The sequence below is a fragment of the Gorilla gorilla genome, chromosome 1 (assembly GCF_029281585.2).
Source record: "Gorilla gorilla gorilla isolate KB3781 chromosome 1, NHGRI_mGorGor1-v2.1_pri, whole genome shotgun sequence".
Lineage (NCBI taxonomy): Eukaryota > Metazoa > Chordata > Mammalia > Primates > Hominidae > Gorilla > Gorilla gorilla.
Window position 1 is genome coordinate 53,912,906 of NC_073224.2, and position 25,923 is coordinate 53,938,828.

The following is a 25,923-nucleotide window of genomic DNA, read 5'->3' on the forward strand; positions in this document are numbered from 1 at the left end:
GATGGAGGTTGCAGTGAGCCAAGATCGTGCCACCTCACTCCAGCCTGGGTGACAGAGCAAGACTGTGTCTCAAAAAAAAAGAAAGAAAAAGAGCAGCACAGGTGATGAAGAACACAGACTCTGAAGCCAGAATACCTGGATTTGAATCCCAGCTTTGCCACCTCATAACTCTGTGGCCTTGGTCGTGTTACTGGCCTGTTTCCTGATCTATAAAATGAGACTAGAACAGTAGTACCTCCCTCAGGGTCATCTTGAGGATTAAATAGACAGTGCTTAGAATAGTACCTGGGACACAGTAAGTGGTCATCAGTGTTCGCTGTTATCAATATGATTGGGACCATAACCCATCATGGGGGAGGAAAAGGGGCTTTATGTATTTAAGCACTTTCTCTTCCATCTCTATTCTCCATATAATAATCCTCTGTTCCTATTCTAAGTAATCACTTCTTTGTGCTTCTCTTTAGCTCTTCATTTCCCCAAAATTAAGCTCTTTTGAAGACGCTCGTTCTCAATGGTTAATTATTCCAATTTTCCCCTAGCCAAGGCCTCTTGCTACTTGTATTCCTCCTCTTACCCCCCGAGGTTCCAGTGTCCTGGAGCCCACACAATTGGCTCTGTGCGCCCGAGCTCTGGCTGTAAGCCCACCCGCACAAAGCGCCCCTCAGTACCTCTCTGCTCCCTCCCCTGCTCACGCCAGGGGCCCAGCTTCTCACCCGCGCTCTCAGAAGCTTTTAGGTAGGTCAGAGGGTGCCATTCATTAAATACAAGCACAACTTTGTCCTCATTCCCAGCCACTCCGCTAGCAGTGAGACCCAAATATTTTATCTGAGTGATAGGCAGGCATTGGCCTCTGACAGAAGGGCTTCCAACAGAAGGAATCGAGCATAAATTACGAAGGCCCTGTGCTGTGTGAGGCGTGTCGCAGTTATGTCTTGCTATGTAACAGACTACCCCAAAACTTAGTGGCTTCAAACAACCGCCATTGATTCACTCACATTTCTGTAGTTTGTGGGAGGGCTTGGTGGCAGTGCACCCTCTCTGTGGAGTTGACTGGGGCCACTCAAGAACTCAATATGGCCACACTCGCACATCTTACGTCTCAGCCGGCACGGCCGGGGGCCTTCCTTGCTTTCTCCTTAGCCCTTATCCTGCAGGGCTTTTTTCTCCAGCAGTGTAGCTGGACTTCTTTACATGGCAGTTGGCTTCCAGAGAGAAGAAACAAGCTGTGAGGCCTCTTAAGATCTGAGCCTTGGCTAGAAGCAGCAGCTCACGACTGTAATCTCAGCACTTTTGGAGGCTGAGGCACGCGGATTGCTTGAGCTCAGGAGTTTGAGACCAGCCTGGCCAACATGGCGAAACATTGTCTCTACAAAACATTAGCCAGGTGTAGTGGTGCATGCCTGTAATCCCAGCTACTCGGGAGGCTGAGGTGGGAGGATCACTTGAGCCCGGGAGGCAGAGGTTGCAGTGAGCTGAGATCATGCCACTGCAGTCCAGCCCGGGTGACAAAATGAGACCCTGTCTCAAGAAAAAGACTTAGGCCTTAAGGTCCACATTCAATGGGAGACACAATATTGTGTCTTCTCAACACTGAATTTTGAACTCCTAACCCCCAATATCTCAGAATGTGACCTTAACTGGAAATAAAGTAATTGCAGATTTGATTAATGAAGATGAGGTCTTACTGGAGTAGGGTGGCCCCTCATCCAATATGACTGGGGTCCTTTATAATGGAGAAATTTCAACATATACACACACAGGCAGGCAGGAGGCTGTGTGAAGATTGGCATTATGCTGCCACAGCTAGCAGGTGCTAGGAAAGAAGCCCGGAACAGATCCTTCCCTAGTGCCTTTAGAGGAAACACAGCCCTGCCCACACCTTGATCTCAGACTTCTGGCCTCCAGAACCATGAGACAATACATTTTGGCTGTTTTTTTTGTTTTGTTTTGTTTTGAGACGGAGTCTCACTTTATGGCCCAGGCTGGAGTGCAGTGGCGCAATCTCGACTCACTGCAAGCTCCGCCTCCCGGGTTCACACTATTCTCCTGCCTCAGCCTCCCGAGTAGCTGGAACTACAGGCACCCGCCACCATGCCCGGCTAATTTTTGTATTTTTAGTAGAGACGGGGTTTCACTTTGTTAACCAGGATGGTCTCGATCTCCTGACTTCGTGATCTGCCTACCTTGGCCTCAAAGTGCTGGGATTACAGGCGTGAGCCACTGCTCCCGGCCCATTTTGGTTGTTTTAAGCTGCCCAGTCTGTGGCACTTTGCTGCAGCCACCCTAGTGAACTAACAGGGAGAAATCAAGTCTGCCTCTTGATGGGAAAGGTAACAGGCATGTACAGGGTGGTAGGAATTGTATCCTTTGTGGACTGTCTGACACAAGGCTGTGCAAGAGTGGACAGGACAACGGAGGAGGGGACTGCATGTGGGGAGCAAAACCCAGCCTCTAGGTCTGACTCTGCCAAGAACATGTTGGGAAGCTGTTTAACTCTCCCTCCTTTTCCCAGAGAACAAAAGGACAGACTTAGGTAAGACACCCTTTTTGATTATTTTCTGCTTTAAAATTGAGTGACTCCATAAGAGTTCTTTAGCCTATACTAGAACCCCCTAGAGGAGTTGTAAACTCAGATTACCGGTCCTACCCCTTGAGTTTCAGGAGATCTAGGGTGAGGCCTGATTATTTTCATTTCTAACAAGTTCCCAGGCAATGCTAATGCTGGCTGAGACCACACTGAGAATACTGGTTCTAGGTCAGCGCTTCTCCGTTCTGCCTGCATATTAGAATAACATGGGAAGCTCTTAACAAATACAATTGCTCCTCGACTTATGATGGGTTTGCATCCTAATAAACTGATCATAAGTCAATTTAATATACCCAGTGAACATTAGAGTTTAGCCTTCTTTAAACATGTTCAGAACATTTCCATTAGCCTAGGCTGGTGCAGTTGCTCACACCTGTAATCCCAACACTGAGAGGCCAAGGCGGGAGAATCACTTGGGCCCAGGAGTTCGAGACCAGCCTGGGCCACATAGTGAGATACCATCTCTACACAAAATAGAAAAAATTAGCTGGGCATGGTGATGCTTACCTGTAGTCCTAGGTACTCAAGAGGCTGAGGCGGGAGGATCGATTGAGGCTGGGAAGTTGAGGCTGCAGTGATCAGTGATCAGACCATTGCCCTCCAGCCTGGGTGACAGAGCGAGACTCTGTCTCAAAAAAAAAAATTAATTAATAAATAAGTAAGTAAAAATCTTCCTACGTGAGGCGAATGTGTGGCCAGAGTTGAGAACCACTGCCCTAGGAGCCTCAGACATTTAAGGAAACAAGAATGCAGTAAAACTGTGTTGGTGCATGTTTTAAGAAAGGTTCCTCAATCTGACATTCATGGCCCAAACAAAATATAGCTTTAAAAAAGGTTGCTTGGCTGGGCACAGTGGCTCATGCCTATAATCCCAGCACTTTGGGAAGCCGAGGCGGGTGGATTACCTGAGGTCAGGAGTTCGAGGCCAGCCTGACCAACACAGAGAAACCCCATCTCTACTGAAAATACCAAAATAGCCGGACGTGGTGGCACATGCCTGTAATCCCAGCCAGCTACTCGGGAGGCTGAGGCAAGAGAATCGCTTGAACCCGGGAGGCCGAGGTTGCAGTGAGCCGAGATCATGCCATTGCACTCCAGCCTGGGCAACAAGAGCGAAACTCCGTCTCAAAAAAAAAAAAAAAAAGGTTTCTCATTCTGACATTCATAGCCCAAACAAAATATAACTTTAAAAAATGAAGAAATGACCAGGCACAGTGGCTCACAGCTGTAATCCCAGCACTCTGGGAGGCCAAGGCAGGCAGATTATCAGAGGTCAGGAATTCGAAACCAGCCTGGCCAATATGGCAAAACCCCGTCTCTACTAAAAATAGAAAATTAGCTGGGCGTGGTGGCACATGCCTGTAACCCCAGCTACTTGGGAGGCTGAGGCAGGAGAGTAGCTTGAATCCGGGAGGTGGAGGTTGCAATGAGCCAAGATTGGGCCACTGCACTCCAGCCTGGGCGACAAGAGTGAAACTATGTCTCAAAAGAAAAAAAAAGAAAAAAATTGTTTGCTAACTTGCCGAGGTTAAGAAATTTGAAATCAGGCCAGGTGCGGTGGCTCACGCCTGTAATCCCTGCACTTTGGGAGGCCGAGGCGGGTGGATCATGAGGTCCGGAGATTGAGACCATCCTGGCTAACACAGTGAAACCCCGTCACTACTAAAAATACAAAAAATAGCTGGGCGTGGTGGCAGGCACCTGTAGTCCCAGCTACTCGGGAGGCTGAGGCAGGAGAATGGCGTGAACCCGGGAGGCGGAGCTTGCAGTGAGCGTAGATAGCGCCACTGCACTCCAGCCTGGGCGACAGAGCGAGACTCTGTCTCAAAAAGAAAAAAAAAGAAATTTGAAATAGTGAAATAGTGTTAGGGACTCAAGTTCCTTCACCTCTTTTGAACATAGTGATTTCTTCTTGTCTCATCATTACACTGTAATTTCTTGTCCTCCCTTGCAAGAACAAGGTGGGAGTTCATTTGTTTTATTTTATTTTATTATTATTATTTTTTAGGAGTCTCACTCTGTTACCCAGGCTGGAGTGCAGTGGTACGATCTCAGCTCACTGCAACCTCTACCTCCCGGGTTCAAGCGATTCTCCTGCCTCAGCCTCCCAAGTAGCTGGGATTACAGGTGCCCGCCACCACGCCCAGCTGATTTTCATATTTTTAGTAGAGACAGGGTTTCACCATATTGGCCAGGGTGGTCTTGAACTCCTGACCTTGTGATCCGCCTGCCTCGGCCACCCAAAGTGCTGGGATTACAGGCATGAGCCACTGCGCCCAGCTAGTTCACTTGTTAATACAGGAGGGAGAAGGGGAATCTCTAAAGTTTCTACATCCCTGTTAGTGACATCAGCACGTACTTCTACAAGCTCCAAGTGAGCTCCAGGAAACAAACCTCCCTAGCTGCCTTGGTGAATTTGTTTTTGTTTGTTTGTTTGTTTGTTTTTGAGACGGAGTCTCGCTCTGTCGCCCAGGCTGGAGTGCAGTGGTGCGATCTTGGCTCACTGCAAGCTCCGCCTCCCGGGTTCACGCCATTCTCCTGCCTCAGCCTCCTGAGTAGCCGGGACTACAGGCACCCGCCACCACGACCAGCTAATTTTTTGTATTTTTAGCAGAGGCGGGGTTTCATCTTGTTAGCCAGGATGGTCTCAATCTCCTGACCTTGTGATCCACCCACCTCTGCCTCCCAAAGTGCTGGGATTACAGGCATCAGCCACCACACCCTGCCAAATTTGAATCAAAATAACCTGAAATTACTGAGCACCTTTTCTGCCCCTGACTTTAAGGGAACAGAGCAAGTCTGGCAGTTAGGAAAGGGCTTGGGTCTCCTGGGGGAGCTTGCCCGAGTTGAGACTACTTTAATGGTGGTGTGAGCGAGCCGCGTGTGTAACCCCTCCATGCCTCAGTTACCCTACATGGAAAATGAAGTAGAGTCTATCACATTGAGCTGCACAGATAGAGTGCTTAGCAGTGTCGAACACCGTAATTTGTGTACCTCCTGATTTCCACCCTTCTGTGAAGTGGTATTCTATTTTACTGTTGAGGAAACTGGTTCAGTAATTGATCTGTCCAAAGCCTTAACAACTGGGACAGTGCTGGACTTGGACCTGTGCTCAAGCCTTTGGATTCGAGAGGCTCTGCTCTTTGCCTAACAGGGAGGGATGGGAGCCATCCTCAGGAGGTTTACTAATAGGCAAGTGATCCATCTACACAACAGCCCCAAACTAGAAACTGAGGTGACATGGTAAACAGGCCATGCGTTCTCTGGTCTCATGAAAGGGAGTCAAGAAGGAAGTTGCAAGTGACCAGAATTTTGAGTTTTGATAGGGAGGAGCAAGGAGGAAAGTCAACTCCTGATTCCTCTGCTGGACTAAGAGCAGTTGCTGAGTCGAGTGGAGTTGGGGAGGACTGTGAATGCCACAGACTTCAGGCTAAGGAGAGTGGATGAAGAGCCTGGGGGCGGAGCTGCCTCTGAGTCAGTAGCCTTTTTCTTTTTTTTTTTTTTCCTTTTTCTTTGAGACAGAGTCTTGCTCTGTCCCCCAGGCTGGAGTGCAGTGGCATGATCTCTGCTCACTGCAACCTCTGTCTTCCGGGTTCAAGCTATTCCCCTGCCTCAGCCTCCTGAGTAGCTGGGATTACAGGCGTGCCCCACCATGCCCGCTAATTTTTGTATTTTTAGTAGAGATGGGGTTTCACCATGTTGGTCAGGCTGGTCTCAAACTCCTGACCTCATGATCCACCCACCTCAACCTCCCAAAGTGCTGGGATTACAGGCATGAGCCACCGCGCCCGGCTGCTTTTTTCTTTCAACAAATAAAATGCCTACCGTGTGCTAAATGCCCTGCAAAGCCTGGAGATACTGTCGGCATGCTGCTCAGTACCTATCCTCAGGAAGCCCACATTCAGGGAACAGAGGTGGGCGGATGCAGACCTCGGACAGTCACACAACTCATGGTAAGTGTGCAAAAATGAAGGTCCGAAGAGGGCAAGTAACAAGCAGCCCTGGCCTTGTGTGAAGAGTCGGGGAAGGCTTCTCTGAGAAAGATTAAAAAGCTGATGACGAGTAGTTGGTTAGATGGAGGAAGTCCGGACCAGGAAGTAGCGCATGCAGGAGACCCAGAGCAGGCAGGAGCTCAGCTGCAAGAACCATGTGGGTCAGATGGTGAGAGATGAGGTTAGTGAGCTGGGTGGAGGCTGTGGTAAACATGTTTGTACCCCAAAAGCTATGGGGAAGCCATGGAAGGACTTTAAATTGGGCAATGTCCTGTGATGGATTTCTTGCCTTACAGTTCTGAACCCTCCCACACATTAGTCTCATTTGATTGCCACAGTAACCTTGTGAAGATATTACCTCCGTTTTACAGATAAAGACAGTTGGAATCCTTATTCCAATTGAAGGTCAGATGTCTGAAATTACATATCCAGACCACACCTCTGCCCCACCTCTTGCTCTTTCTCCTACCAGAGAGACACCACCACACCCAAGGGAGGTGATGATGCCTGTAGGGGACCCAGAGAGCCTGGATGGTCTCTCTGCCCCATTTCTTAGCCCTCATGGATAACAATATTGCTCCTTGCATGCACAGGGCTCCTAAAGTAGCCTAACCAGAAAAGGGAGAACTATGCCCTGAGGCCACTGGGTGGGAGAAATCTGCCCCTCCCCACCCACCTGGGGCAGGGCTGGCAACAGTGGAAATGTCCTGCCTGCCTGAGCCTGTCTGAAGCTTCCTAACAAAGAAGGAGCCCAGACCTGGTTGAGGGGCAGCCCAAAGACCAGGGCTGAGTGTGCAGTTACCCTGGAGCCCCTAGGGATACGTCGGCAGGAACAACAGAGGCCCTTGGAATGGGCTGAAGCCTGTGGTCCCCCATGGAAGGATGTGATGGGGTGAAAGAGGGTGCCAGGCTTGACAAATGCTGAAGGCTAGGCACCTCCATCTCCTGGAGAGGGAGAGTTGAGCTGATGCCCTCCAAGTGTCTCTCATTTGCCTTACATGGAGAACTCCCTTTAGCCCCAGTGCCAACCCTGTGTGCTAGCTGGAATCCCTGTTTCATAGGTGGGGAGACTGGCTCAGAGAGGTTAAACAACATAAAACCTCTCAGCTAGTAAATAGCGCTGGAATTAAAACCCAAGTTTGAGTGGCACCACCGTCTGTGCACCTTCCTTTGAACCATAATAACCAGAGAAGAGCTTACTTATTCCCAGGGAGAGCTCCAAAGCTTCGTGGAGGAGGTGACGCTGACACTGAGACCCTCCTCTCAGGGGCTTAGCACTCAGGAGCTCAGTAAATGTTTGGATGAATGAGAAACCTGGAGTAAAAAGGGTTGCTGCTGGGTCCTGGAGGTGGAGAGAGGGGAAGGGAGTGGAGGGGAGGGGAGGGGAGGGGAGGGGACGGGGTCTCAATTGCCCCAGTGGTGTGGGCTCCTCCCCAGCTCTCCAGGAGTGAAGGATTGCCTTGGCCTCTCCAGTCTCACCTGGGAAGCCAGAGCCTGTCCCACCTTACTCAGCAGGAACCAGCTACCGAGAAACACAAATGCCTTTCACCTAAAAGGCAATTCAGGAGAACCCAAAGCAGCTGCTTTTGATAAAGGAAGGATGTGGCCAGCACAGAGGGAGGAAAAGAGGTCAGTGGGGAAGACAGCTGCCAGACAGACCTGAGGGGAACCCCAGAGGCTGCAAAGAGGATGGGGGCGGGCTGTGCTCCCACTTCATTTCCTCCTCCCACACCCCCGTCAGAGCCCCACTCTTCACACTGGCCAAAGTCAAATTGCTGGTCACCAAGAAAGGAGGACACCCACGTCCCCCACAGCAGCCTGAGGCCCCCTCAGCCTTTTCCCTGGGTGAGGGAAAGCCACATCCCTGGAAGGGCAGGTCTGATGGGGTAAGAGGAGCAGGATGTTTGGGTTTCCCAGATTCATTGCATTGAGAGAGCTGGGACAGTCAGGGAAAGGCCTGGGCCCTGCTGGCAATTTGGTGGAGACTTCAGTGAGGTTGCTCAGAAGCCACCTCCCTGCGCTGCTGGGAACCTCCCCGAGACGCCCACCTTTGGCTGCGTGAGGTGACCCAGGAGCTGTACCTCAGGCAGGGTCTAGGTTGTCACAATCTGCATGAACCATGCAGACTCCAGGTAACCGGTCTCTCATATATGTATATTTTTAATCCATAAAACAGGATCTTCCCTGCAGTGTGCTTCTGAAGATTAAATCAGATAATGTATTCCTATGAGCTTTATGAACTGAAGTGACATACAAAAGCAAGGGATTATTCACTAATTCAACAAACATCCACTGAGCTCTAGCAGTGGATTTGGAGGTAAAACAGGAACCCAATGTCCAGACAAATCCAACTCAAGGTGCCCTGGGAGCTCAGAGGAGGGGCCGCTGAGCTGGCTCCTGCAGAGGAGGCAGGGATTACTAATGCAGACAAGGAGGGAGGAGGTTCCGGGCAGGGTGCGGAGAATGTGGGTGTCAGGGAGCCACCGAACACCTGCCAGGAACCACATCATCTTTTCTCCTTTTTTCTTTGGTAAAACTAGCGATGGCTAACATTTTTCAGTGCTAAGTACCAAGCAATGTTTTAAGTATTCATTGTACTTCTCACCTCTTAATCCTCAGAGCCTGTATTCGTAACCCGGTTTTACCAGATGAGAAAATGGGGTCCAGAAGTTAAAGTAACTTCCCAAAGTCACTCAGCTAGTAAATGACAGGTAAACTTTGAACCCTTTCAGACTCCAAAAGCCATGGTTTTAACCTCCTTGTTAGAAAGCCCCTTCACTTTTATTCAACTCTCCAAAAATCCTCTTAAGCAACATTTCCTTAACTTGAGGATGTCACCCTTCCTCTTTCCCAAAAACAGAATCTTAATTCCTTGAGCTTTTTGTAAGACGGTGTCCAGCTTGTGAGAGGCCAGAATGAGGTCGGCAGGGCATGGAAAGAAGATTTGGAGGAAAGTGTTTATGAAGGGACCAGGGCCTAGAGTGAACCAGAAATCAGACCGAAGCCCAAGGCCCCTTAACCTCCGCATCTCACCTGTCCCAAAAAATCCAAGCAAGGAGTTGGAGGAGGACAACAGCAGCATTTATGCTCAGAGAAGCATCTTGCTTTCTGGTAACCAAGGCTGATCTCCTTGTAGAGTTCACTTCCCCCAAGGAAAATTAAGCCATGTTGTGTTTTATTTTTGTTTATTTTTGTTTTTGTTTTTGCTTTTTTTGAGAGAGAGTTTTGCTCCTGTCACCCATGCTGGAGTGTAATGGCGTGATCTCAGCTCACTGCAACCTCCGCCTCCTGGGTTCAAGTGATTCTCCTGCCTCAGCCTCCCGAGTAGCTGGGATTACAGTTGCCCACCACCATGCCCAGCTAATTTATTTGGTATTTTTAGTAGAGATGGGGTTTCGCCCTGTTGGCCAGGCTGGTCTCAAACTCCTGACCTCAGGTGATCCACCCACCTCGGCCTCCCAAAGTGCTGGGATTACAGGCATGAGCCACCATGCCTGGCCAGCAAATTTTATCAAGCTGACTTTCTTGTCTTCCCCTGCCCTAACCCTCACCTGAAACAGAAGTCAAGGCCTCCACTTTAGGGAAAAAAGAATGTCCCAGAGAAGAAGGTTTGGGGGATGGGAGGCCAGTAAGGCTCAGTCAGGCAATAAATCCCCTCCCTTCCTGGCGTTACCTTTAAGGAGAAGAGGGCCCAGGAAGGGTGGCATTCTCAGAACTTATCACCAGAGCCCCTGGGACTATGCGGTGACCTATGTTCCTTTCTTTCCTAACTGCATTTCCCCTGCCAACCCCATAATAACTTCCCTCATTGTCTATGCTCACCATTCACCTTCTTCAAGGTGAAACCCACGACCCAGCGCACAAAAAGGAGGCCTATCTCAGGGACATGGCATGCCCACTTGGTTGTGTATGACTTGAACTCACATTGCCCTCATGTGAGGGCTTGGCCAGGACCTGGCCCGAACTCCACCCTAAACTCCAGGCCCCTCCAACCTTTGATACCTCACCCCAGTCTGTAGCAAATATAGGACTAGCTTTTGAATAATAACACTCATTGTAAATCATCTGCTGGCTCGTCCTAAACAATATTAAGCCTCAAATAGGGTGGGTGGGTCAGTACGAGGAAAATGCCAGCCTCTGAAATTGGAGTTAATAGAATCAACAACAGATCGATTCGGCCATCTGCAGAGTAATCCACGCTCAGAGGGGCTTAGTGTTACTGACAGAGATAGGGGTATGTCCCAGGAATCCGTTTAGGGGACCAGTGCTTCTGAAGCTAAAAATGATTTCCAGGAAGTTGTAACCCAATCAAGTACTGGTAACCTGAGGCAAAACTGTTAACTCGAGAAAGCCTCCCCGGAACAGAGCAAAACAGTGGCTCGTAGTGTTTTTTGTTGTTTTGTTGTTGATGATGATTCTGTTTTGTTTTTGTTTTTATTTTGTAGAGGTGGGGGCCTCACTCTGTTGCCCAGGCTACTCTTGAACTCCGGGCTCAAGCAATCCTCCCACCTCAGCCTCCCAAAGCACTGGGATTTAAAGGTGTGAGCCACTGCACCTGGCCATTGTGTTAAAACCATCTGTTGATAACATTCTGAATTAGTTGCCAGCATTCAGAAAATTGAGAGGTCTAACATAAAAATTGAAATTTCCAACTTCTCTTGACAAATGACCAGATCTGCAATGCTGGACCCACCTTCCCCCAGGGCACCTGTCCAGTAACGCTGAGCTTCAGAGACGGCATGCAGACCTGAGTTTGCCATGAGCCTACCACTCTCCACCATCCCCCAGACATGGAGGCTGAGCCTCAGCTGTCAGTTACAATGACACTTTTGCTACTGGATTCCTTTTTTTTTTTTTTTGAGACAGAATTTCACTCTCGTTGCCCAGGATGGAGTGCAAAGGCGTGATCTCGGCTTACTGCAACCTCCGCCTCCCGGGTTCAAGAGATTCTCCTGCCTTAGCCTCCCAAGTAGCTGGGATTACAGGCATGCACCACCATGCCTGACTAATTTTGTACTTTTAGTAGAGACAGGGTTTCTCTGTGTTCGTCAGGTTGGTCTCAAATTCCTGACCTCAGGTGATCCGCCTGCCTTGGCCTCCCAAAGTGCTGGGATTAGAGGCATGAGCCACCATGCCTGGCTGCTACTGGATTCTTACACCAGGCCTACTTTACCCAGCTATGTTGTCTTGCAGCCCCTGTAGACATGAGAATAAGGCCTCAGTCACTGTCTAAGGCAGAGTGCCCTGATATGATCTCAGTCCATGGAGAAAGAAAAGGAAGTGCCATTTATCAAATATCTATTATATGCCAGGCACTGAAATCGGCACCTTATACATATTTTCTTCTTCTTCTTCTTCTTTTTTTTTTTTTTTTAGGTATGGTCTGGCTCTATCACCCAGGCTGGAGTACAGTGGTGGGATCTCAGCTCACTGCAACCTCTGCCTCCTGGAGTGAAGCCATCCTCCCACCTCAACCTCCCAAGTAGCTGGGACTACAGGCATGTACCACCTCACCCAGCCGATTTTTGTATTTTTTTTGGAGAGACAGGGTTTCACTATGTTGGTCAAGCTGGTCTTGAACTCATGAGCTCAAGCTATCTGCCCGCCTTGGCCTCCCAAAGTGTTGGAATTACAGGCATGAGCCACCGTGCCTGGCCCATATTTTCTTCTTTAATTGTTTTCCTCATCATGACCTCTTTTCATCTAGTCCTCACATGATGCCCATAGTGATCTTTCCAAAGCACAACTCGGATCATTTTGTTGTCCTTCCGAAAACTGTTTGATGATTCCCTATTACCATCAAGATAGCCTAAACCCTTTCATTTGCTTCTACAGCCTTTTGTTTTTGTTTTTGAGACAGAGTCTCGCTCTGTTGCCCAGGCTGGAGTATAGTGGCGTGATTTTAGCTCACTGCAGCCTTGAACTCCTGGGCTCGAGTGATCCTCCCACCTCAGCCTCCTGAGTTGCTGAGACTACAAGTGTGAGGCACTGTTCCTGGCTGGTTTGTTTTTTTAAATAACTTTTTTTGAGATATAATTCACATACCACAAAATTCATTCTTTTCCAAGTTCAAATTTAGTGGTTTTTAGCATATTAACAGAGTAGTGCAACAATCACCACAGTCAATTTCAGAACATTATCATCATTCCAAAAAGAAACCCCACACCTGTTAGCAGTCATTTCCCATTCCCCTTTCCCCAGCCCCTGGCCACCAATCTACTTCCTGTTTCTATGGATTTGTGTATTCTGGATACTTCATATCAATGAATCATACAATATGTAGCCTATTGTGACTCACTTATTTCATGTAGCAGATATGTGTATGTATCTGTGCTTCATTCTTTTTTATTGCTGAATAATATTTCACTGTATGAAGGTACTACATTTTCCTTACCCATCCATCAGTTGGTGGACATGTTCATTGTTACCATGCTTTGTTTATAATAATGCTGGTATGAACATTCATGTATAAGCCTTTGTGTGAATATATGTTTTCATTCTCTTGAGTATGTACCTGGGAGTGGAATTGCTTGATAATATGGCAATTCTAATATTTTGAAGAACTGCTAAATGCTTTTCCAAAGTGGTTGTACCATTTTACAACCCCAGCAGCATGTATGAGGGTTCTAATTTCTCCACATCCTAGACAACATTTATTTTCCTTTAAAAAAAAAAGTATAGCCACCCAGGCATGGTGGCTCACACCTGTAATCCCAGCACTTTGGGATGCCAAGGTGGAAGGATTGCCTGAGCCCAGGAATTCGAGACCAGCCTGGGCAACATGACAAGACCTAGTCTCAAAAAAAAAAAAAAAAAGGAGGCCAGGCACGGTGGTTCACGGCTGTAATCCCAGCACTTTGGGAGGCCGAGGTGGGCGGATCACCTGAGGTCAGGAGTTCTAGACCAGCCTCAACATGGAGAAACCCCATCTCTACTGAAAATACAAAATTAGCCAGGCACAGTGGTGCATACTTGGGAGGCTGAGGCAGGAGAATAGCTTGAACCTAGGAGGCAGAGGTTGTGGTGAGCCGAGATCGCGCCATTGCACTCCAGCCTGGGCAACAAGAGCGAAACTCCGTCTCAAAAAAAAAAAAAAAAAAGGAAAAGAAAAATTAAATTAAAAAAAAAAAGAATGAATTTGGACCCCCAGCACTTTGGGAGACCAAGGCAGGTGGATCATGAGGTCAGGAGTTTGAGACCAGCCTGGCCAACATAGTGAAACCCCATCTCTACTAAAAATACAAAAAATTAGCTGGGCGTGGTGGCGAGTGCCTATATTCCCAGCTACTCAGGCAGCTGAGGCAGGAGAATTGCTTGAACCCGGGAGGCAGAGGTTGTAGTGAGCCAAGATCATGCCATTGCACTCCAGCCTGGGTGACAGAGCAAGACTCTGTCTCAAAAAGAAAAAAAAAAAAAATAGCCATCCTGGTGGGTGTGAAGTGGTATTTCATTTGTGGTTTTGATTTGCATTTCCCTAATGACTGATGATGAAATCTTTTCATGTGCTTATTGGCCACTGGTATGTTGTCTTTGGAGAAATCCCTTAGCCCATTTTTACAGTGGGTTATTTGTCTTTGTATCATTGAGTTGTAAGAATTCTTTCTGTGGCTGGACGCGGTGGCTCACACCTGTAATCCCAGCACTTTGGGAGGCCGAGGCGGGCGGATCACGAGGTCAAGAGATTGAGACCATCCTGGCCAACATGGTGAAACCCTGTTTCTACTAAAAATACAAAAATTAGCTGAGCGTAGTGGTGCGCGCCTGTAGTCCCAGCTACTCAGGAAGCTGAGGTAGGAGAATCGCTTGAAACTGGGAGGCAGAGGTTGCAGTGAGCAGAGATCGCGCGACTGCACTCCAGCCTGGCAACAGAGCAAGACTCTATCTCAAAAACAAACAAATAAATAAATAATTCTTTCTATATTCTGGATACCAGTCTCTTATCAGATATATGATTTGCAAATTTTTTTTCCATGCTGTTTGTTGTCTTTTCACTTTAATAGTTGCTTTGAAGCACACAAAAAATTTTAATTTGTTGAAGTTTAATTTATCTATTCTTTGAGTGCTTGTGTTCTCGTGTCATAACTAAGAAACTTGCCTAATCCAAGATCACGACTGATATTTTTGTTTTCATCTAAGAATTTTATAGTTTTAGTTCTTACATTTAGGTCTATAATGCTTTTTTATGTTAATTTTTTTGGGGGGGGGATGGAGTCTTGCTCTGTCTCCCAGGCTGGAGTGCAGTGGCCTGATCTCGGCGCACTTCAACCTCCACCTTCTGGGTTCAAGGGCTCCTCCTACCCCAGCCTCCTGAGTAGCTAGGATTACAGGCACATGCCACCATACCTGGCTAATTTTTGTATTTTTAGTAGAGACAGGGTTTTACCATGTTGGCCAGGCTGGTCTTGAACTCCTGACCTCAGGTGATCCACCCGCCTCAGCCTCCCAGAGTGCTGGGATTACAGGCGTGAGCCACCATGTCCAGCCTTATTTTTTATATGATGTGAGTTAGGGGTCCAAATTCATTCTTTTTTTTTTAATTTAATTTTTCTTTTTCTTTCTTTTTTTTTTTTTTAATTGATCATTCTTGGGTGTTTCTCGCAGAGGGGGATTTGGCAGGGTCATAGGACAATAGTGGAGGGAAGGTCGGCAGATAAACAAGTGAAAAAAGGTCTCTGGTTTTCCTAGGCAGAGGACCCTGTGGCCTTCCGCAGTGTTTGTGTCCCTGGGTACTTGAGATTAGGGAGTGGTGTTGACTCTTAAGGAGCATGCTGTCTTCAAGCATCTGTTTAACAAAGCACATCTTGCACCGCCCTTAATCCATTTAACCCTGAGTGGACACAGCACATGTTTCAGAGAGCACAGGGTTGGGGGTAAGGTCATAGATCAACGGGATCCCAAGGCAGAAGAATTTTTCTTAGTACAGAACAAAATGAAAAGTCTCCCATGTCTACTTCTTTCTACACAGACACAGCAACCATCCGATTTCTCAATCTTTTCCCCACCTTTCCCCCTTTTCTATTCCACAAAACCGCCATTGTCATCATGGCCCGTTCTCAATGAGCTGTTGGGTACACCTCCCAGACGGGGTGGTGGCCGGGCAGAGGGGCTCCTCACTTCCCAGAAGGGGGCGGCCGGGCAGAGGCGCCCCCCACCTCCCGGACGGGGCAGCTGGCCGGGCGGAGGCGCCCCCCACCTCCCTCCCGGACGGGGCGGCTGGCCGGGCGGGGGCTGACCCCCTGCCTCCCTCCCGGACGGGGCGGCTGGCCGGGCGGGGGCTGACCCCCACCTCCCTCCCAGACGGGGTGGCTGCTGGGAGGAGATGCTCCTCACTTCCCAGACGGGGTGGCTGCCGGGCGGAGGGGCTCCTCACTCCTCAGACTTGGCGGCCGGGCAGAGACGCTCCTCACCTCCCAGACGGGGTCGCGGCCGGGCAGAGGTGCTCCCCACATCCCAGACGGGGCGGTGGGGCAGAGGCACTCCCCACATCTCAGACGATGGGCTGCCGGGCAGAGACGCTCCTCACTTCCTAGATGGGATGGCGGCCGGGAAGAGGCGCTCCTCACTTCCCAGACTGGGCAGCCAGGCAGAGGGGCTCCTCACATCCCAGACGATGGGCGGCCAGGCAGAGACGCTCCTCACTTCCCAGACGGGGTGGCAGCCGGGCAGAGGCTGCAATCTCAGCACTTTGGGAGGCCAAGGCAGGCTGCTGGGAGGTGGAGGTTGTAGCGAGCCGAGATCACGCCAGTGCACTCCAGCCTGGGCACCATTGAGCACTCAGTGAACGAGACTCCGTCTGCAATCCCGGCACCTCGGGAGGCCGAGGCTGGCGGATCACTCACGGTTAGGAGCTGGAGACCAGCCTAGCCAACACAGCAAAACCCCGTCTCCACCAAAAAAATACGAAAACCAGTCAGGCGTGGCGGCGCACGCCTGCAATCGCAGGCACTCGGCAGGCTGAGGCAGGAGAATCAGGCAGGGAGGTTGCAGTGAGCCGAGATGGCAGCAGTACAGTCCAGCTTCGGCTTGGCATCAGAGGGAGACCGTGGAAAGAGAGGGAGAGGGAGACCGTGGGGAGAGGGAGAGGGAGAGGCTAATTTAATTTTTCTTTTTCTTTTTTTTTTTTTGAGATGGAGTTTCGCTCTTTTTGCCCAGGCTGGAGTGCAATGGCGAGATTTCGGCTCACCACAACCTCTGCCTCCCAGGTTCAAGCTATTCTCCTGCCTCAGCCTCCCAAGTATGCACCACCACGCCTGGCTAATTTTGTATTTTTAGTAGAGACGGGGTTTCTCCATGTTGAGGCTGGTCTAGAACTCCTGACCTCAGGTGATCCGCCTGCCTTGGCCTCCCAAAGTGCTGGGATTACAGGCGTGAGCCACCACGCCCGGCCTTTTTTTTTTTTTCCGAGACTAGGTCTTGTCATGTTGCCCAGGCTGGTCTCAAACTCCTGGGCTCAGGCAATCCTTCCACCTTGGCATCCCAAAGTGCTGGGATTACAGGTGTGAGCCACCAGGCCTAGCCCAACTTCATTCTTTTGCATGTAGATATTCAGTTGTTCCAACACCATTTGTTGAAAAGACAATTCTTTCCGCCACTTGATTATCTATGGCCCTTCTTTTTACTTATTTATTTTTTTAGACAGGGTCTCACTCTATCACCCAGGCTAGAGTACAGTGGCGCAATCTTGGCTCACAGCAAGATGTGGCCTTCTGCTTGTGATCAAAGGTGGTGTAGGAGACCCTGCGGTAGAAGAGGAAATGTCTGCAGAGGATTGGGCTCTGCAGACCTCCACCTCCCATGCTTAAGCGATTCTCCCGCCTCAGCCTCCTGAGTAGCGGGGATTACAGGTACATGACATCATGCCTGGCTAATTTTTTTTTTTTTTTTTTTTTTGTAGAGACAGGTTTTCACTATGTTGTCCAGGCTGGTCTTGAACTCCTGGACTCAAGCAATCCACCCACCTCGGCCTCCCAAGTGCTGGGATTACAGGCATGAGCTACTGCGCCTGACCTCCTTTGACCTTCTTAAGCTGGCCCTTTCTTAGTCCTGTGGCTTCATCTTCTGCGTTACCCTCACCCAGGCTTGCCCTCCATCTCCAGATTCACTAAATGATTTACTCTGTCTCACCTTTGGCCCACTTCACCGCATGCTGCTTCTTCTACTGGAAAGTCTCCCTGCCTCTCTTCCCATATCACTTGGCTATTTTCTCTAATGATCTGGCAGGTCTAGGCTTAGATGTTACATCTTCCAAAAAGCCTTTCCTAAATCCTCAAGAATGTTTTGGGAACAGCAATTCTGTGCTCCCAAGGACCCTGTACTTAACCTCAATGTGATGCTTAACACACCTGTGTATATCTTACTCCCATAAAAACCCTCTTCACAGATAGGAGCTTTTTTTTGTGCCTGGCATGTAGTAGGCACTCAATAAATATCTCATGAATCCCAGAAGTAAAGGAAAAGGACAATTTTGAGAAGGAAGACATAATTAGAACTGTGTATTGCTGCAGAAAGTTAGGGAGAATGAGATCTGAAAAAGCCACTGGGTTTTGACTATTCTCGTCATGACAAATAGGGAAGAGTTTCAGTAGCATTGTGGATGCAGAGGCCAGTGTGGACACAGAAACCAGAGTTAAGGAATGAATTGCTGATGAGTAAAGCTTTAGTTACAAACTTTTTTTTTTTTTTTTTTTTGGAGACAGGGTCTTACTCTGTTGCCCAGGCTGGAGTGTAATGGCATAATCATGGCTCACTGCAGCCTCAACCTCCTGGGCTCAAGTGATCCTCCTGCCTCAGCCTCCTGAGTAGCTAGGACCACAGGCGCATGCCACCACAACCTGGCTAACTTTTTAATTTTTTGTGGAGACAGGGTCTTGCCGTGTTGCCTAGGTTGGTCTTGAACTGCTGGCCTCAAGAGATCCTCCCACCTCAGCCTCCTAAGGGAGGCTGCAATTACTGGCATAAGCCACCATACCCAGCCTAGTTAAAACCTATTTGTGCCCAAGTTTGTTGGTGAGGAAAGGAGGGAACTAGATTGGCACTGTGAAACAGCTTCAATAATAGAGCTAAGGGATTCGTTTTATTGCTATTTGTCCATCTGCTACTTTCCTGCACTTCGGAGATTTTAACTTCTAATGAGAGCCCTTTCATGGCTTTTTATGATGTCAATTCTAGGGATTCAGCCGTGATTTTCCTGCCTGCCCTCCTATGACCACATACCTCATCCCCACCTCTGCCTCCGTGTGAACATAGAAGTGCATACATGCACACGCATGTATACACAGGGACACCTTGATTTGGGCTGATCTCAGCATCCCAGGTATCTAAAGATTTTGGGAGTGACCAAAACTCTCCCCAAATTCGGATAAGCTATATATGCCACAGCAAAAGATATCCTATGAGAGTTGTTTGGATAGAAAGGAAGCAACAAGTCTCCTGACATCTTGGCGGCACCAACAGACTGATAGTCTTCTCTGTCTGCCCTTCATTCCATTGTGTCTCCCCTATGTCACTCATATAGACTAGAATGAAATGGCTTGAAGATTTTAATTTTTCATACCCCTACTGATTTATCTTCAGCATTGATCCACTTGCTGCTATTTGTCATTTTTCTCCCAGAGGTAGATATGCCTGATCATGAGCCCCCCAGCCTGACCAGCTTTCACCACCAGCCTCACACAGCTCACGTGGTACCCCATACCTTTCAGAAGTATCTTCTGATCCATCTGCCCCTCCGAAAGATGTCCCAGCAAGGCGAAGCTGGTGCAGTGCTGCGGCACCCCCTCAGGTTGGTAGCCCAGCTCCACCTGCCCCTTCTCCAGGGCGTACCTCCCATCCACAATGGAGCCCGTCATCACTTGCACCCTGCTCAGGTTTGCTGGATGGTTCAGAATCACTATCAGGTGGTTTCCTATACTAATGTTGTGTGTCCAAAAGAATGACTCATCCAGAGTGTAGGCCTCCCAGGGGAAATGCACATCGGAAACCTGCATATCAGTGAAGACAGCTCCAGGCGGGTTGTTGGGACCATCGGCATTCTTTTTCTGAAGTGCTGTGGCCTTCTGCTTGTGATCAAAGGCAGTGTAGGAGACCCTGCGGTAGAATAGGAAAGGTCTGCAGAGGATTGGGCTTTCCTGGACCAGGAGCGTATGGAAATGAGAAATCAGGCTGTCAAGGGGTTTCTCCTTGTAGAAGAGGAGGAGGAAATGGGCCAGGAGTGGGAGGTCCCTGCTGTGGAAGAGTTTGCCAAGGAAGCCCATACTGGAGAACTCCAGTAGCACCCATGAGTTGGACTTCATGATGGTCACCCTTGAATGAATGTGGGTGACAAACTTGGGGGCAAAAAAGACATTGTCCTCTATTAACAGGAAGTAATCAGAGAGCTTTGTGGCAAAGCTCATGAGGAAGGCATGATCTACATTCTGCTTGGAGTAGAATTCGCCACGAAAGGCCTCATCCCTGATGCTCTCCACAGTGGGGTAGGCATCGGATGAAGCATGGATCAGTGGCAACTGCCCTTTCAAGATTTGTGGGCTGAAGAGGCTTGAAATATGGGCAAGAGTTTCTCTGAGCCAGGTGAGGTCAGAATCTGCCAGGTGGACCAGCACCGTGAGACGTTTCTGCTCAGCCTTAGAAGAAACATGGAACAGGGAGACCGATGTGTACAAGAGGCTGCTTCCATCCCCTTGCTGCACTGATGAGATCCCCACTGTCAGCCATGCTGAGGAGAGGTAAAAATAGGGACAACTGTCAGTGCACAGTAATAGTGACGGTTGTCAGAAGGGTTAGGGGTTGGGATCCTATGTGGGACCTTCACTCTTCCTTCCTCCCTCTTATTTCCCACCTGTTTTTCCCTTGGCGGAGGGGATGTTTACATCCTTGCTGCTCGAAGTGTGGTCCTTAGTCCAGCAACATCAGGCTGCTCTGTAAGCTCATTTCAAATACAGGATCTCGATCCCTACCTCAGATTTAATCAGAAGCTGCATTTTCACAGTATCACCAGGTAACTTGTATGCACAGTAAAGTTTGAGAAGTACTAAGCTAGGTGATGCTGAGTGTCTGTGGGTTCTGCTCAGTCTTCTTTGAGCCTAGAACTTTGTGGCGTATGGTTTAGGGGCTCAATAAATATTAGCTATTATAATAGTTATAATTGTTGTCAATTATATTATTATATTGTTGTCAATTGTTGTCATCTTCCCAAAGCTGCCCTTTGAAGGAGGTATATTAGGAAAAGGACTTCCCCTGGAAGTCAGGAGCCTGGAGTTTTTGTCCCAGTTCTGCCACTGATTGTGTGATCTTGAGCAAGTCCCTTCAGCCCTGAGTTTAGTTCCTGATCCATAAACTGGGGGAGTTGGACTATGCGACCCTAAGACCCCCTCTAATCCAAATGTTCTCTAATCTAGTGAGTCCACCTTCTTATAGCAATTAACTTTAGTAACTGGCCAAGAAGGGAAAAAAAGAAAAGTAGTAGCCAACTTTATCTTTTTCCTCCTTCCTCCTCATACTGCTGATATATAAATATTTGCCTTGGGGAAGGAGGAGAGAATTAACTGCCAGATTCTTTTTTTTTTTTTTTTTTTTGAGAAGGAGTCTCACTCTGTTGCCCAGGCTGGAGTGCAATGGTGTGATCTTGGCTTACTGCTACCACCGCCTCCCAGGTTCAAGCGATTCTCCTGCCTCAGCTTCCTGAGTAGCTGGGATTACAGGTGTCCCCCACTGTGCCCAGCTAATTTTTGTATTTTTAGTAGAGATGGGATTTCACCATCTTGGCCAGGCTGGTCTCGAACTCCTGACTTCGTGATCCACCCACCTAGGCCTCCCAAAGTGCTGGGATTACAGGCATGAGCCACCACACTTGGCCATTGTCTGCCGGATTCTAATATTCCTGGGCACAGTCTGTTTTTCTCCTTCCCTCTTCTGCTTTCCTTCCTATCTGCCTGATCTCTCTGGCTGTCCCTACTTCCCCTGGGATACTGAATTCCTCCCTCTTGTTGGTACTCACTCTTTCTTCTCTTCTGGATTTTTTCCATATATTTGAAGGTGAGGTTCTGCCAGTCTTCTAGTGATCTTGGGTCCTTCCGGCTGTTATAACTGGCCTCCGGGGGCATTGACAAGGGCAAACATATATATCCTTTCATAAAAAGAACAAATTTTACACCCCAGTGGCTTCCCATAAGCTTTTCTAGGGAAAGAGGTGGAGTGAACCATTCCTCCTAGAGTGAGCCTGGCACATTCTCAGGATGCCTGGCCATTGGCTAAAATATCCAGGGCTCAAGCAGTATTTGCTGTCTTCTTTACCTTAACGAATAAGGAAAATAAAAACAGCTTCTTCATGGACTAATAGGCCCAGGTCCATACCCCCATTCCCTTTGGAGCTTCCTGCTCTCAGGAGAAAAGGTCAGGAAGGAAGAAAGCCCAGGGGCTTTCCAGAATCTGCCTGTCCACACCATTTCCACCCTATATTCCCAGTTCCCAAACTGAGCAAGGCTCAAGGCTTGCTACTTGGCCTTTGACAGTCATCACATTTTGATCATCTTCAGTTTCCTTGGGGATTTTCAAAGTGATGAAGAACCACAGGAATACAATGCCCACTGAGAGTATGAAGCATTTCCTGATGGAACACCACATCACGTCTGCGTCAGGATACGGTTCCTATAGCAAGAAGTCAAAGTGTACAGCTGGAGGACTCTCTCCCTCCAGTCCATGCCTAGAACTTCCCTTCTGCCCTCTGGAAGGCTTCTCCACTTGTATTAACCACCCCATGTCTGCCCCCATATTCTGTCTTTCCTCATTGTTAACTTATTTCCAAGATCTCAGCTCCCTATGACCTCCGCCTCCTGGGTTCAAGCGATTCTCCTGCCTCAGCCTCCCGAGTAGCTGGGATTACAGGCACGCACCACTGCGCCTGGCTAATTTTTGTATTTTTAGTAGAGACGGGGTTTTACCATGTTGGCCAGGCTGGTCTCGAACTCCTGACCTCAAGTGATCTGCCCGCCTCAGCCTCCCAAAGTGCTGGGATTACAGGCATGAGCCACTGTGCCTGCCATCCAAGCACACCCTTTTATCTAATCTAGGAACCTGATACAATAGAGCCTTATTCCCTGCTAAAGAAGGAAGGTCACATGTCCCGTGATTATATTTGCTGCATTCATTTCATATGCTTGGAGATTCAACTTCCCCAAAGTCTCCCCTCCTCAAAATGATGAAGGTTGGCTGAAGCTTTAGTGATACAGTCAATTTTTTTTTTTTGAGACGGAATCTCACTCTGTTGCCCAGGCTGGAGTGCAGTGGCACAGCATCATCAGCTCACTGCAAGCTCCACCTCCCGGGTTCACGCCATTCTCCTGCCTCAGCCTCCCGAGTAGCTGGGACTACAGGTGCCCACCACCATGCCTGGCTAATTTTTGTATTTTCAGTAGAGACAGGGTTTCACCTTGTTAGCCAGGATGGTCTCGATCTCCTGACCTCATGATCCGCCCGCCTTGGCCTCCCAAAGTGCTGGGTTTACAGACGTGAGCCACCGTGCCTGGCCGATACAGTCAATTTATCTGAGTAAACAGATGGCCATTGTACTTTCCTTACCCCTGCTTTTTTACTTTATTTTTTGAGACAAGGCCTCGTTCTGTTGCTGAGAGTGGAGTGCAGTGGCGTGATCATGGCTCACGGCAGCCTTGACCTTTCGGGCTCAAACAATCCTCCCACCTCAGCCTCCCAAGTAGCGGGGACGACAGATGCACACCACCACCCCCAGCTAATTAAAAAAAAAAAATTTTTTTTTGTAGAGTTAGGCTCTCCCTTTGTTGCCCAGGGTCATCTTGAACTCCTGGGGTCACGTGATCTTCCTGTATCAGCCTCTGAAAGTGCTGGGATTACCGGCGTGAGCCACCACACCCTGCCTCCCACATTTTTAAAAACCAAATCAAACTATTAAAACAACTAAACCTGAAGTGTTGCCAAATGCTATGCCAAATTGGTGTCTTTGTCACTTTTTTTCATAAAGCGTATCCTTAATTTATTCCCATCTTTAATCTTATTCACAGACCTTGATTAGAACATGATTCTGTTAACTTAGAGTAAAAAAAAAAAAAATCCTTTCCTGCATGTTGGGTTATTGGAATTCAGGCTGGCTCAGCCTCAGAAGTGCTTGTATGCTGCTCTCTTCCTCTGTGAGTGTTTTTTCTCTAGTGAGATGTATTTCTCTGATTGCTTCAAGATTATCAGAGGAAAGGCTTTAATATGCCTTCTCACCCCTTCTTGATTCTTTCCCTGTGTGATCAGTACACAAAAGAAAAGCTGTAGTCAGTGATTTCTCTGCTCCTGAGGCCATACTGTTCTCTAATCTTCCCCATTCCAGGGATGCCTTCCAGTTTAGTATTTTGGTAGAGGTTAACATGCTTTTCTCCCTTAGCCACTTCGCTTTTTGATGAGTTATAAAAGTAGGCTGGGCACAGTGGCTCACGTCTGGAATCCCAGCTCTCTGGGAGGCTGAGGCAGGAGGATTGCTTGAGCCCAGTAGTACTGAGACCAGCCTGGGCAACATAGGGAGAGCTCCACCTCTGTTTAAGAAAAAAAAAAATAACGGTAATACTTATATCTCCAGGTAATCACAGGGATGAGGGAAAAAAAAATCTTATAGTAGTAAGGCTTTACAGATTAAACTTTTCTTACTTGGCTTCCTTTAGGAAAGACTTTTAGGCCCATAGGTGATTCACATACAAACCTCTTCATGTAAAAGAAATAGGCCTCTCTTCTCTAGACCATAAATGTGCTCTGTGTGTGTGTGTGTGTGTGTGTGTGTGTGTATGTATACACCGTTGGGCATGGGAGCTTATGCCTGTAATCCCAGCACTTTGGGAGGTCGAGGCGGGTGGATCACCTGAGGTCAGGAGTTCGAGACCAGCCTGGCCAACATCGCGAAACCCCTTCTCTACTAAAAATACAAGAATTAGCCAGGCATGGTGCCACGTGCCTGTAATCCCAGCTATTCAGGAGGCTGAGGCAGGAGAATCACTTGAACCTGGGAGGCGGAGGTTGCAGTGAGCCGAGATTGTGTTACTGTACTCCAGCCTGGGCAACAGAGCAAGACTCCACCTCAGGGGGAAAAAAAAAGGGGTGGGAGCTTTTGGGCCAGGCAAGGTGGGACTTGGATAAAGATCACCCAGTGAAAGTGTGTGGGCACTCAGGCCTTCAATCCCAGCATTTCAGGAGGCCAAAGCAGGAGGATCACTTGAGGCCAGGAGTTGGAGACCAGCCTGGGCAACATAGTGAGACCCCGTCTCTACAAAAAGTAAAATTAGCCAGGTGTAGTGGCACATGCCTGAAGTCCCAGCTACTCGGGAGGCTGAGGTGGGAGGATCGCCTTAGCCTAGTAGGTCGAGGCTGCAGTGAGCTGAGATTGTGCCACTGCACTCCATCCAACCTAGGGGAGAGTGAGACCCTCTCTGTCTCTCTCTCTCAAAAAAAAAAAAAAGGCTTTAGGCAGGGAATAAGGCTCTAATTGCAGTTAAAGGGTTTCACCACCACAGGCATAGCTCTGTTCCCCTTTGGTACCTCCCATGTAGTTTCCCAGTCATGGAGGGAAGACTGCTGTCATTCAGCCCTCTGAGTTCAACAGACTTCTGGAAAAGGCAGGAGACAGAAAAAAAAAAAGGAGCTGGGGTGATAAGGACCAGTCACTCTAGGAGTAATGAACAGAGGGTGAGGCCAGGCACAGCAAACAAAGGTCTCCCCAGTTTTCTATCCTTGAGTTAAGCTCCCTCTGTGATGTTACTGTTGTGTCCTAGCCACCTACTCCCCATTGTCAGAGGAATGCACATGTAGGACTTACATGTGACCTGTTTGTGCTTCATCACTGGGAGCTATGACTTTGCATTCACCCTAAAGACCAGCATCAGTATCTTTTTAGATACTGAGCACTCACCTCCCCACCCGCACCGTGTCCCCTACTTCCTTACGTATCTCCTACATTCTCTCCTTCCCTCCTGTTGGTTCCACTGACGCTTAGGCTCGGACTCCTACTCCCTCTCGCCTTCCCAAGTTCTTCACCCCTGCAGTTATCCTCTTTCTCTTCTGCATGATCCACTTCTCCCTTTCTACTGGACGATTCTCATCACTAGGAAAAGGAGGTTTATTATCTTCCAGCGGGAAGAAGGCAAAAAGCAAAATGCCTCCCTGAATTCGTGTTCTTTTCCAGTTCTGTGCCATTTCTGTACAACTGCACACAGCAAAGCCCCTTGAAAGTGTTGTCTTTGTTAATTAGCCCCACTTCATTTCACATTCTCCCTTCTCATCTTACTCAACCTTTCTGCAACTTTGACTCGGTTGACCGCTACTGCCTCCTTGAAAGACTTT

General features: G+C 48.5%; 1 protein-coding gene across 2 annotated transcripts; it reads right to left on the reverse strand.

Moving 5' to 3' along the window:
• Positions 1–18,253: 18,253 nt before the first annotated feature.
• Positions 18,254–25,251, reverse strand: LOC101137510 (alpha-1,3-mannosyl-glycoprotein 4-beta-N-acetylglucosaminyltransferase-like protein MGAT4E). Of its 2 annotated transcripts, none has more exons than XM_019039499.3 (3): positions 25,123–25,251; positions 21,575–22,224; positions 18,254–20,293 (listed from the first exon to the last, which is right to left on the reverse strand). In XM_019039499.3, exons 2-3 carry the CDS (start codon positions 21,744–21,746, stop codon positions 19,170–19,172), a joined length of 1,296 nt encoding a protein of 431 aa, XP_018895044.1. In that variant the 5' UTR covers positions 21,747–22,224; positions 25,123–25,251; the 3' UTR covers positions 18,254–19,169. The 2 variants fall into 2 exon arrangements, with proteins under 2 accessions (XP_018895044.1, XP_063561525.1); XM_063705455.1 differs by lacking the exon at positions 25,123–25,251 and having other exon boundaries at positions 19,170–20,293; positions 21,575–21,672; positions 22,097–22,200.
• Positions 25,252–25,923: the final 672 nt, after the last annotated feature.

What these genes read in the sequence shown, in the direction of transcription:
- LOC101137510 (XM_063705455.1), bottom strand. Translation starts at nt 22,200, where the DNA reads ATGTGGTGTTCCATCAGGAAATGCTTCATACTCTCAGTGGGCATTGTA. An exon ending in GAAACTGAAGATGATCAAAA is followed by an intron (nt 21,673 to 22,096) that starts TGTGATGACTGT and finishes GTCAATGCCCCC; the next exon opens with GGAGGCCAGTTATAACAGCC. An exon ending in AATCCAGAAGAGAAGAAAGA is followed by an intron (nt 20,294 to 21,574) that starts GTGAGTACCAAC and finishes ACCTCTCCTCAG; the next exon opens with CATGGCTGACAGTGGGGATC.